This window comes from Erpetoichthys calabaricus, chromosome 7 (assembly GCF_900747795.2).
Source record: "Erpetoichthys calabaricus chromosome 7, fErpCal1.3, whole genome shotgun sequence".
NCBI classification, from domain to species: Eukaryota; Metazoa; Chordata; class Cladistia; order Polypteriformes; family Polypteridae; genus Erpetoichthys; species Erpetoichthys calabaricus.
Genome location: NC_041400.2, coordinates 176,229,991 through 176,242,245, shown reverse-complemented (window position 1 = coordinate 176,242,245; position 12,255 = coordinate 176,229,991). Strand labels below are relative to the sequence as shown.

At 39.3% G+C, this 12,255-nt stretch overlaps 1 protein-coding gene across 1 annotated transcript in view; it reads left to right on the top strand.

The window, feature by feature from the left end:
• Positions 1–9,479, top strand: part of LOC114654898 (uncharacterized) — a 352,238-nt gene extending 342,759 nt beyond the window's left edge. The window contains exon 11 of the mRNA XM_028805743.2: positions 7,989–9,479. Within this exon, the coding sequence (XP_028661576.1) occupies positions 7,989–8,470 (482 nt within the window). The 3' untranslated portion in view covers positions 8,471–9,479. The remainder of the gene's footprint in view (positions 1–7,988) is intronic.
• Positions 9,480–12,255: the final 2,776 nt, after the last annotated feature.

The window sequence follows — 12,255 nt, the reverse complement described above, 5'->3', positions numbered from 1 at the left end:
AGGTCAGAGAGAGGTGAAACTCCATCAGTAGTTATAGACGGTCAACAATAGCATTTATTAAATTTATGTACCTGTTCCGACTTACATACAAATTCAACTTAAGTACAAACCTACAGTCCCTATCTCTTACGTAACCCGGGGACTGCCTGTATTCTGAAATTTCCTTTTTTTTTTTAAGTTTTTTTTCTAACCTAAACTTTAAATTTAAACCTATGGCAGGTTACTGCTTACCTTTTGGTGATTTGAATGAAACTGATGGCCCCTTTACTGATGAGAAGTACAGGCAGATTCTTATATATAATATAATATCAAGGAGGCATCTGTTCGGTCCCATCTTCATCCTACAGTATGAAAATAGTCACATGCACATGGCCACGCAAAAGGAAATAAAAAGGGGAATCTTGCAACGTCTGGTATGGCCACCACAGATCCCCGATTTCAACACCAGAGAACCAGTGAAACAGTGTCAAGTCACTCAAAGACCTTTAGAAACTGCATGCAAATGGACCTAAGAAAAGGCAAAGGGTGCTTATGCTAAATATTGGTCTCATTTATGTGTTTCTCCTGCTTACTGCTCTTTCCAGGAGATCATTTGATTAATAAAAACTATTCATGTCATTATCTTTGAAAGCTTTCCTGCTTCACTGCAAGTACCTTAAGACATTTTCACAGTACCATATGTATGAATGATTAAATGTAACCTCATATTATGTAAGTGTTCCACTTCAATTCTTAAGCAGATAACAAAACCTCTTTTTTTACTGTATACTGAGTCGATTCTCTTCAGTTTGAATGTTGATATTTAAAAGTCTGTCCATTTAAATATTTCACACCTGCTGATTAGCCCCTAAAATATAAAACATGCAAGCACCTGTCACTTCACTCACAATGGTATGAGCCCTTTGGCTTTCCAAGGTCAGGTGGCTCTAGGCTTTCCACATGGAAGTCTTATCTAAGCATCCACTGCTTGCTGAAAGTTTGCTGATGGGAACCAGGTGATCCCTTACAGCGGGAAGATTTACTGCATTCCTGACACATTCCAAGGCATGTAAGATGTCATCACTGATTTATAACTGTTTTTGTTTAAGACTTCGTGCTTTTAGAACTTAAAAGTAGTTGAAACATAAATCACTGCCGCTGTTATACTATACATTCTCAGTATAAAATGTCAATTCCACTTACTGTATTGCTTCTTTTGTCTTTTATGTTTTTCCAAATACTCCCTCATCCTGTATGCTGGGCACAGGGTTCTTGGTCAAAAGGCCCACGTCAATACTTCATAAAAAGAAACACAATAAAATGTTATACTCCCACAGAGCTTACATTTGTAGGTTTAAGATCTCTCAGTGTGACATGAGGCATGGTAAGCTAAATCCTTCCATCTCTAAACGTCCACTTTGAGCATACTGCAATCATGACCGTAATATACTACATAATTATAAGTTATGGAGTCAACCAAAAATATGAAAACAGTGAATGTCATACTTTAGGACATCATTGTGTCACAATTATCTTGTGATTTAAAAAGTGGCAGAGCAAAATAAGCATGTCTCTCTATTATAAAAGGAAATCCTGGAAAGCAAAGCAAAAGCAAGGCTACGATACGTGATCCTCTCGGAAGACAATTTTAAAGACCCGCGAGATCAAAGACACTTGCCACGGTGCAAGACACGCCCTACTTACAAGGTAAGACCACGGGCAGACAGAAAAATCAGTAGTGTAAAGGCAGTCACACAGCACACATAGCTCCATGGCTCTCAGTGCATATAAAGTGTATAAGGTCAATACGGTAGAAATTAAATGAATAGGGTAGAAATGAAATGTCGACGACTAAACAAAGACGAAAGAAAAGCGCGGAGAAAAGAGACCCAAATGCGGTGGAGAGAAAAAAATGCTAAAAAGAAAAACAATAATCTAGGTACAAATTTAGAAAATAAGGAAAGTGATAATCAGCCCAGAACAAGTGGAATTGAAAAAGCACGTCCAATATGGTTCAGAATTAAAAGATTAGATCTTCATAAACAGGAGCAGCGTTATATGTCCTGCAAGAAAGAGATTTAACCACGCCCAGGCCGGAAATAAAGAACAATTATTATTTTTACAACGTCACATGAGATAAGTCAGTGAGCCATCATTTAAAACAAGTCCACAGACCTCTAACTGAGCAGTTGTTGGACTGTTTTTGGCAGACACGCATCATGTACTCCCAGCTCTTAAAACAACGACATGCGACAAGCAGAACAGGCAGCTCGCCAGCAGGTTGAAGCCTTTTTTGTTTTAAGTGACTGATAGGCCTGATTGAGGCGGAGTATAGCACGGAAGACTGATAGCGGGGTACTGATTGATGCGGTAAGGGGGAGGCGAGACCCGGGGAAGGAGGGGTCGGAGGGGGTGCTAGACAGTTGTGTTCGAGGTTACGAAGTCGGCGATTGTTCAAGTAAAAGTTTTGTGACACTTTATTACGTCAGTCGCTATAGTATCAAAAAAAAAAAAAAGATAGTAAGGATCTCATTAGCGCAAACAAAAGGTGATTAATCATCAGAGCCAGGTGTAATTGAAAAAATAGCAGGACAAAGCAAGGTTGTCCCACAACAGTTAAAGCAACGACAAGTTTAATTTCAAAGAATACACAATTCGGTCAGGTGTATATTTATGATGACGGAGAAGCGATGCAAATTTTAACAGGCGACAAGTAAGGTGATGTATATATTTCGCGAGTAACATTAGACACCAAAGGAGATTGTGATATGTCATTCGTATTAAAATGCTTACAGTTTACCGTGAGAATAGCTTTTGCTATGACAATTGACAAATCAAAGGGAAAACATTAGAAAACGTTGGATTATTTATTAGAGAAACAGAAACAATATTCACTCACGAGCGATTATATGTTGCGTTATCACAATGTATCTCCAAAAACGGATTCAAAATTCAATGTGATCTTGAAGAAAAGGTAATTCCATATATTGTTTTTAATAAGCCTTTAAAGTAAAAAGTGCAACTAATGAAACAAACAATTCCAAAGGAAAAAAAAGCTTTTAAAATTGTATATCCGATTAACCAAACAGTGGCATGGTGGCGCAGTGGTAGCGTTGCTGCCTCGCAGTTAGGAGGCCTAGGTTTGCTTCCCTGGTCCTCCCTGCGTGGAGTGTGCATGTTCTCCCTGTGTCTGCGTGGCTTTCCTCCGGGTGCTTCTTCCCACAGTCCAAAAACATGCAGGTTGGGTGGATTGACGATTCTAAATTGTCCCTAGTTTATGCTTGGTGTGTGTGTGCGAGCCCTGCGATTGGCTAGCACCCTGCCCGGGGTTTGTTTCCTGCCTTGCGCCCTGTGTTGGCTGGGATTGGCTCCAGTAGACCCCAGTGACCCTGTAGTTAGGATATAGCAGGTTGGATGATGGATGGATTAACCAAATACAGGGGTTGGCGAGCAAAGCGAGCAGGGGGCAGAGCCCCCTAGTAAATTAAATTTAAGGGAATATTCAAAAGAGTAACAAGAAAGCATAAGCAAGATCTGCAATGGAAAGGAAAACAGGAGATTGTCAAATGGAAATGTGCTTGGCTAAAGTTGAGGATGAAATGAAAGAAAAGTCAAAATCCTTCCCTATTATTTTTCATTGCTCAAGAAGGAATTTCCATGAAGTCGTTCCTTCATTTTGCATGCCATCATCTTTTATAACAACATCACGTCTTGCTTACAGCACACCACATTCAATACTACTAGACGGAAGTACCCAAAAGAAAACAATAAAACAGTGAAGGAAATTAATAACACAAAAATCATATGCAAATCGTATAACATTAAAAACATCTTCCCAAAAGGCAGCAATTAAGAGCATATAAATTCAATAAAGAATTAAAGAAGCCTTTCTTCACACAAACAATTACATCTGAAAATAACTACTGAGTCTCTTATTTGAGGCAGAAACCTTGACAACTTTTAAAAAGTGAGATGAGATATTAGAACATTCAAACAATTGTGGTGAGAACGGGCCATTCAGCCCAGCAAGCTCGTCTATCCGATTCACCAAAGTTATCATCCAGATTAACATCAAGTCGAGATTCAAAGGTCTCTAAAGGTGTGCTCTCCACCACACTACCTGATGATTTATTCCATGCATTTGTTGGTTCCCTGTGTGAAGAAAACTTTCTATTATTTGTGCAAGATCTGCCCTTAAGTTTACAACTGCGTTCCCTTGTTCTTGTTGCAGAGTTTATTTAGCTGGGGTCTACTACACTAATTCCTTTCATAATTTAAGACATTTTGATCATGTGATGTCTTAATCTCCATTTGTTTTAAAAGGTTTACCTCCTTCAGTCTCTCCTCATAGCTCTTACTACTGGAATCATCTAGTCGCTCTACTCTGAACTTCCAGGGGCACTGCTGTGTGTTTTTTTCTAATATGGAGACTAAATCAGCACATGGTACTCCAGTAGAGGCCTCAATAGCATGTTATAAAACTTAAGTATAACCTCCCTTGACTTGTACTCCACACATCATACTATATACAGTACAGTAATGTAACATTCTGTTAGTTGTCTTAATGACTTTTGAATACTGTCTGGCAGTTCACAGTGTTGAGTCCACTATGACTCCTAAGTCCTTCTAATACGGGGTCCTTTAGATTTTCAGACCTTCCATTGTGTATTCAAACTTAACATTTTTACTTCCTACGTGTAATACTTTACATATGCTTACATTACATTTTTTTTTGCCACAAATACAGTATATAGCATAGCATCCTTTTAGCCTCCTTCATTACTTCTGTACACTGTCTGGTTGTAGATAATGATGATTCCTCTATGACTCCCAGGTCTTTTTCATGAGGTGTACTTTTAAGTTTTTGCCATCCCATTGTGCATTCAAATTTAACATTTCTACTTTCTATGTGTAGTAACTTACATTTATTTACAATGAATTTAATCTACCACTATAATCTGATCAAGCCTTGTATGCTGTCCAAGTCCCTCTGTAATGGTTTAGCTGATTCAACATTATCTGCCCTTCCAGCTAGTTTAGTATCACCTGCAAACTTAGCCAGCTTCTTGATTCTGATCTTGTCCAGATCGTTTATGTATATTAAATGGGGCAATGGCTGCAGAACTGAGCCCTCAGTGACACCATCGCCTAATTCTAAAAGTGTTCCCTTCACTAAAACATTTTGCTTCCTGATTTTATACCACTTTTATACCCAACTACATACCCGCACCTTGTAATTCCCACTTCTTTTTGTTTGTCATATTGCTCCTTATCAAAAGCCATCTGAAAAATCAAGATAAATATTATCATATGTGCCTCTCATATCTTATGCTTTTGTTGCTTCCTCCTAGAATTCCAGCATATTAGAGAAATGTGACCTTCTCCATCTAAAACCATGCAGAGTATTTGCTGACACTCCTGTTCTTGCCATGTGCTGCTCAATCTTTCCCTTAATAGTTGCTTCCATTAATTTACTTGTGATGTACGTTAGGCTTACTGGTCTGTAGTTTCTAAGATCAGCCCAATCACCCTTTTTATACAGCGGGATACTATTTGCTAGCCTCCAGTCTTTAGGAATTTCCCCAGCATACAGAGATTTTCAAAAAACGTGCCAAGATTTTATATACATACTAGTCATTTAGCCCGTTACAATAATGGGCGCTAGAACAGTAGTGCATAAACATTAGTAGGAACAGTCTATATTAAATGGCAAGGGACTTTGACCTCATTCTTTTTGTTGGTCGTATTTTTCTTTCTTTCAGCCTTTCTTTTGTTGATGTTTACTTGCTGAGCTGACCGTTCTTCGTGGGCTGCCGCCGTGTATTGTGTGTCTTTAATTTTCTGTGACAGTAATACTGTCTTGTACGGCTCTATTCAATAAGGGCGCGTAGATAATTTAGTTCAAATGGCTCTGGAATATGTGAAGAGCAACAGGTGCAGATCTTTATTTACGCGCGCCTTTATTCGCTGCGCCCAATTGAGGTCGTCCTTTTGAGGCTCGCCTTTTTGTGCGCGCCCTTATTGAAGGATACCGTCTTGTACGTCCGCTGGCTTGTACGTCCGTAATATACGTCTGTACGTCTGTAATATACCTTTAATTTTCTCTGGCGGTAATACAGGCGTGCGCGTCGGTAATATGCCTTTAATCTTCTCTGACAGTAATACTGGCTTGTATGTGGCTGTAATATGCGTCACTGTATTGTGTACCTTTAATTTCCTCTCGCAGTAATACTGGTTTGTATTTCCGTAAAACGCCTCTAACTTTCTCTGACAGTAATATCGCGCATCGCACCGTGCCCCGCGCATGCGCACTTCACCAGAAGACACCCACACATGGACACCTGGACGCACATAGGGATTTTATATATATAGATGTGCTCACTAGTTCCCTTCAGAACTGTTATCTGGTCCTCGTGATTTGTAAGATTTCAGCCTATTTAATCCAAGCAGTACTTCTCCCTTTACAATTTTCAAATCACTAAGTACCTCCTTAGAAGTCCCTAATACTTTGTGAGGTTATTGGCTTCTTCACATGTGTAAACTTCAAATTATTTGCTGTTTCACTACCTTTATAGTCTGATGCGCCTTTACCATTTTAAATATTCTTTACTGCCTCTTTGACTGTTGTTTTACTACTCAAATATTGAAATAGTCTCTTTCAGTTATCTTTCACCTTCTCTGCAATATTTCTCTCTAAGTGCCTTTTAGCCTTCCTAGTATCTTTTTTAACTGCTGCTCTCATGCTCTAATATTGCCCTGTGGTTAGTAATTGAGTTACTAGTCTTATATGCCTTATATAACTTATATACCCAATGTAACATAACTTAGCTTACCAATCAAGCTTGATGGACTGATTGGTTTCCCTCTTATCTGTTAAACTTCTAACATTCATATGCAGTTGCTTTGTCATGATGCTAACTTATGACTTCAGTTACAGGCAGAACCCCAAATTACTGGTGCTGCCATTCATGACTATGAATTGTAAAAGCTTTGTGAATCATTTTCCTAGCTTTTATAGACTCCTTTCTCAGAGTTTATGGGTATGATTTATTTCATTGTCACATATTATTTTGAGCTTTCTTTTCTGCACTTGTTTTTGAGTATATTTTTGTTGTTTGTTTAATTGTGTTTTCCTTTTTGGTTGTCCGGCATCTAGAATATCATTGACTTCTTTGACGTTACTGCAGTTGCTGGAGATATTGTCATCACTGATGGCTGCTAGTGCACCAGCATTAGTGTGTAATAAGAATAGATCTTTTCTATGCACACAAAACTCTTTACATAAACAGTGGGGATCAACTTCAGCCACCACCAATGTGTAGCATCCACTTGGATGACACAATGGCAACTGTTGTTGTGCCAGAATGCTCACCACACATTAGCTATTAGGTGGTGAAGGGGTGAAAGAGATGGTTAGCCATGGGATGAATGGGGGCCAAAATGAACAAGCTCATGATGACCAATTTACCCTCGAAATCAGGATACACCCTACTCTTTTTGAAAGATCCTCAGGGATCTTTTATAACCACAGAGAATCAGGGCCTCAGTTTTGGGTCTCATCCGAAGGACTGCACAATTTTTACAGCACAGTGGCCCTGCTACTGCACTTGGGGCATTTGCATCCACACACAGAGCACAGGGTAAGCACCTCAGATGGCCTTATCAACACCTTTTCTAGCAGAAACCCAAGCTTTTCCCAACTTTTTTACAAATTTGATATCTCCTTCTAATGCCTTTGAATTATGCTTGTTTATTTTGCCTTTGATTCGGTTTAACATCTTTAAATAATCTCTGTCCTCAATGCAAGCTGAGTCATTGGTTTCAACTAGCAACCATAGAGGACACATAATGGCCATTAAAGTCTGTTCTGTAAGGCTTGGGTCATTCAGTCAGCTGAACAGAATAGTCAGTTTTATTCATATTAGCTCATCATCACCTAATAATTAACTACTCAATTTCCAGTCTCTCTTGTCTAAACATAAAACTTTTATTTTGATTTGTTTTTATAGGTGATGAAGCCCTTTCTAAGTTTGGTAAACAGTTCTTCCGTTCTCTAGAGCAACTGCTTAAGGAATGTTCTGAACAGAGGGACAGAGCATCATGGGAACTGGAAACATTAAAGGCAGAGTACGACCAAGCCTGTGAAAGCCTTTCTTCTCTAACAAAGGAACGTAAGGAGAAAAGCACTGATTCTAGCCATCATTCCCAAAAATCAGAAGCTGGAAGTACAGAAGGAGGGGAAGGCGATAATCCCACTGCAGTTGAAAAGCCTACATCAGTAACAACGTCTGCTGGGAGAGAAAGCATGCCTAAAACTAAGCTGAGCACACTCAGGATGGCAAAAGTTATGGACACCAAAGCTCCAGTTTCTGACGACGGCACTCTTGGAGAGAGAAAGGTTACACAAGGGCTATCCCATCTGAGTAGAGGAAAAAGCCCACACAGGAGCAAAAGTATGAAGAATGTTGTGAGACCACCTTGGCAAACCTAAGTACAAGTATCCTCTTGTTGAAGGAAGAGAGTTTAGCCATGACCCGTCTTTAAAAACTAATAATTTCTTCATATTTTTATACTTAAACTGAGTTCTTAACTGTAATAGCATTTTGATGGAACATTTCAATCGTTAGAATGCTGGTGTTTCCAAAGCAATTGAGCCTCACTTAGCACTGTTGGTATGGTGTCATTCAGAGTGTAGCTCCTTTGGCGTCAGCATACTGACAAATTTTTATTTCTTTTTGAAAATTCTTAAATTGCAGTTTACTTGAACAATTAAGGGCAATCCATTTTGGTATTTTTACCCATTTGCAGTGAAAGATGTTTAATTTATGGGCTACTTCATTTAGGGACTATCTAAGTGATAACTTGACAATTTGGTAAAAGAACTAAACAATGTTTTACACTTTGTTTTTAACTTTCTCAACCTATCATGCCGTTCCAATATTTACCTATGAAATGTGTTTACCTCAAAGATGTTTATTTCACATTTCTTGATAGTGGGCCGTCATGATTGTAATAATCATACAAAAGTTTTATTTAAAGCACCTCAATATTATATTGCATAGTGCAGATATCTTCTTGACGTAGCCCATAACCCATGTGTGGTTTTATCAGTGTGAATTGATTAACTTGAAGGTGTGTTTGTATGATAATTTAAATAAGGTAAGTGCTTTCAAACTGGTAAGAGTGCACTTTTATATACAACATAGATGTGTGTGTGTTTTGCTAAAATTTTGTGTTCATGTAAACCATTAAATAGACATACCTGTCACTCTATATATATAATTATTTTTTCTTACATACATTCTCAGTTTTTGTAAAGAGAAAAATGATTACATGCCTTTGTGAATAAAATTCTATATTTTTTATTTCTTGGGTAAAACTTTACCTTTACAGTATATACAGTACAATACCTAGGCCACCTGCATAGACTGATGCCAACTACTGTGATATGAATGATTTTTTGAGCATTGATTTTGAAATTCAGAGATACAAATTAAAGAAAAAATAATTTTTTATTCTTGTAATTTATGTTTTGTGCCTTTTGTTGAACTATTTGAACCCGTTTCAGGTGATGGATTAACTAGCACCCATGCATCTACAGTGGCTTTAATCACAGAAATATAAGGGCTGTCATTTCCCTTAGAAGCTTTTTTAGATACGACAGAACTTTTTATTAGTCCGCAGAGGGAAATTTGGCTTTTTACTGATGCTCTTTAAATATATAAATATATCTATATATATATAAAATCCCTATGTGCGTCCAGGTGTCCGTGTGTGGGTGTCTTCTAGTGAAGTGCGCATGCGCGGGGCACGGTGCGGCGCGCGATATTACTGTCAGAGAAAGTTAGAGGCATTTTACGGAAATACAAACCAGTATTACTGCAAGAGGAAATTAAAGGTACACAATACAGTGACGCATATTACAGCCACATACAAGCCAGTATTACTGTCAGAGGAGATTAAAGGCATATTACTGACGCGCACGGCTGTATTACCGCCAGAGAAAATTAAAGGTATATTACGGACGTATATTACAGACGTACAAGCCAGCGGACGTACAAGACGGTATCCTTCAATAAGGGCGCGCACAAAAAGGCGAGCTTCAAAAGGACGACCTCAATTGGGCGCAGCGAATAAAGGCGCGCGTAAATAAAGATCTGCACCTGTTGCTCTTCACATATTCCAGAGCCATTTGAATTAAATTATCTACGCGACCTTATTGAATAGAGCCGTACAAGACAGTATTACTGTCACAGAAAATTAAAGACACACAATACACGGCGGCAGCCCACGAAGAACGGTCAGCTCAGCAAGTAAACATCAACAAAAGAAAGGCTGAAAGAAAGAAAAATACGACCAACAAAAAGAATGAGGTCAAAGTCCCTTGCCATTTAATATAGACTGATCCTACTAATGTTTATGCACTACTGTTCTAGCGCCCGTTATTGTAACGGGCTAAATGACTAGTAGATAAATAAATGGAATGGGGGGCATAATCTTTAGCACTCCGGCCCTATGAAGCCCATACTTGGTTGTTGTCACTGTGGAGGTTGCATATTCTTTTGTAAACAGGGATTTTTCTACCAGCATCCAAACAGTACATGTCAAGTTAGTTGGCCTTTCTAATCTGGTGACATGTGTAAACGTGAATTTGGGTTTGTGACAGAGTAAGTAGACCCTGTAAGATGGACCCCCTCAAGGGTTGTTTCCTGCCTTGTGTATCAATGCTGTCAGAATAGGCTTTTCGGCCTCTCAAACCTGATCCGGATTACCCATATTTGGGAATGTTATGCTGTGTAAGAAACAGAAAAATTAGAACATTAGAGACATTTAGACAAGAACTGACCATTTAATCCAACAAAGCTCACCAGTCCTATCCACTTATTTCTTCCAAAATAACATCAAGTGAAGTTTTGAAAGTCCGTAACTAGGTAACTGATTCCATGTATCTTCCTAATGTTTGTGCAAAATTTACCCTTAACAAATTTCCAACTGTGTTTCCGTGTTCTTGATGAGCTAATTTTAAAGTATCTGTCTCGATCCACTGGACTAATTCTCTTCATAATTTTAAACAGTTCAGTCATGTCTCCTTTAAATATTGTGATGGGTGGCCACGGCCACTACCTAGCCAGGATGCCAACAGAGTTGAAGGACCAGAGGAGACAGCAATACCTCCCCTGGGACACTAGAGGGCAGCCCTGCTGGGCGGCTGTGGCACCACAGATTCCCACAGGGCATGTCAGGAGCTGGAGTTTGGTGAAGCCCTGGTGGGTTCCGTGGGGGCCGCCAGGGGAAGCTGCAGAGCCCTATAGTGGACCTCCAGCACACCTGGGAGTGATTCCAGGTAATGCTGAAGAGCCACCTGGAACACTCCCGGGACCTGAGTAAGAGGAGCCGCCTCACTCTAAACCCTAATTTAAGGTTAAAGTAACACAATTAAATGCCCTAAATAATAAATGAAAACATGAAAACAATAAATAAAGTATGTAAATACTGTATGCTAAAATGAAATGTATGGTGGCGCACGTAGACGCAGCAGCTCTTCCTTTTGGCATTTTTCTTGTCCTTTTGTGTATGTGTTGCTGTTCATCATAATGACATTCTGCTTGGCGAATAACATCTACAGCCAACACAATCTCCTAAAAATAGTATTATGCAGCGAGCGGACTGTTACAGCAGTTTCTTCAGTTCCATGACATCCCGACTGACATAGCCAGGTGTCGGGACTCCCCGTGGATTACCATACCCACAGGTAGGAGATGGAGGCAGAAGTGGGGCTGCAGGGCTAGCATGCTGGCGAGGCTATGCCGCCTCTTCCTAGTATTGTTGTTACCAACTCAAGATCCCTCTCAAATAAGATGGACGAATTGAAACTACAGGTTGTAGCAATATAGGTCATTAAGGACAGTTGCATTCTGCTAATTACAGACATTTGGCTTCATTCACTCATTCCTGAGTTAGCAGGCCGGACAGTACACTGGCAGGGCAGGACCAGAGACTCCGGTAAGAGAAAGGGGCAGGGCCGTCTGAACACATGGGCATGCTGGGCAGTTGCCCGGGGGCCCCATGCTGTATGGTTTACCAATTGAGTATCATTTTTGTGTTTTTCAAGGCTCATGTCATATTGTTGATACATTTGTGTTGATTAATCTTTGCTGTACAGCATGTTTTTTAATGTTTAAGCACTAATTTTTTTGGAAGTAACAATACAATAAATATGTTTAATTTTATCGACCATTTACATTTTGATTCCTGAGAGTGGTTGTGTAGGTAGGG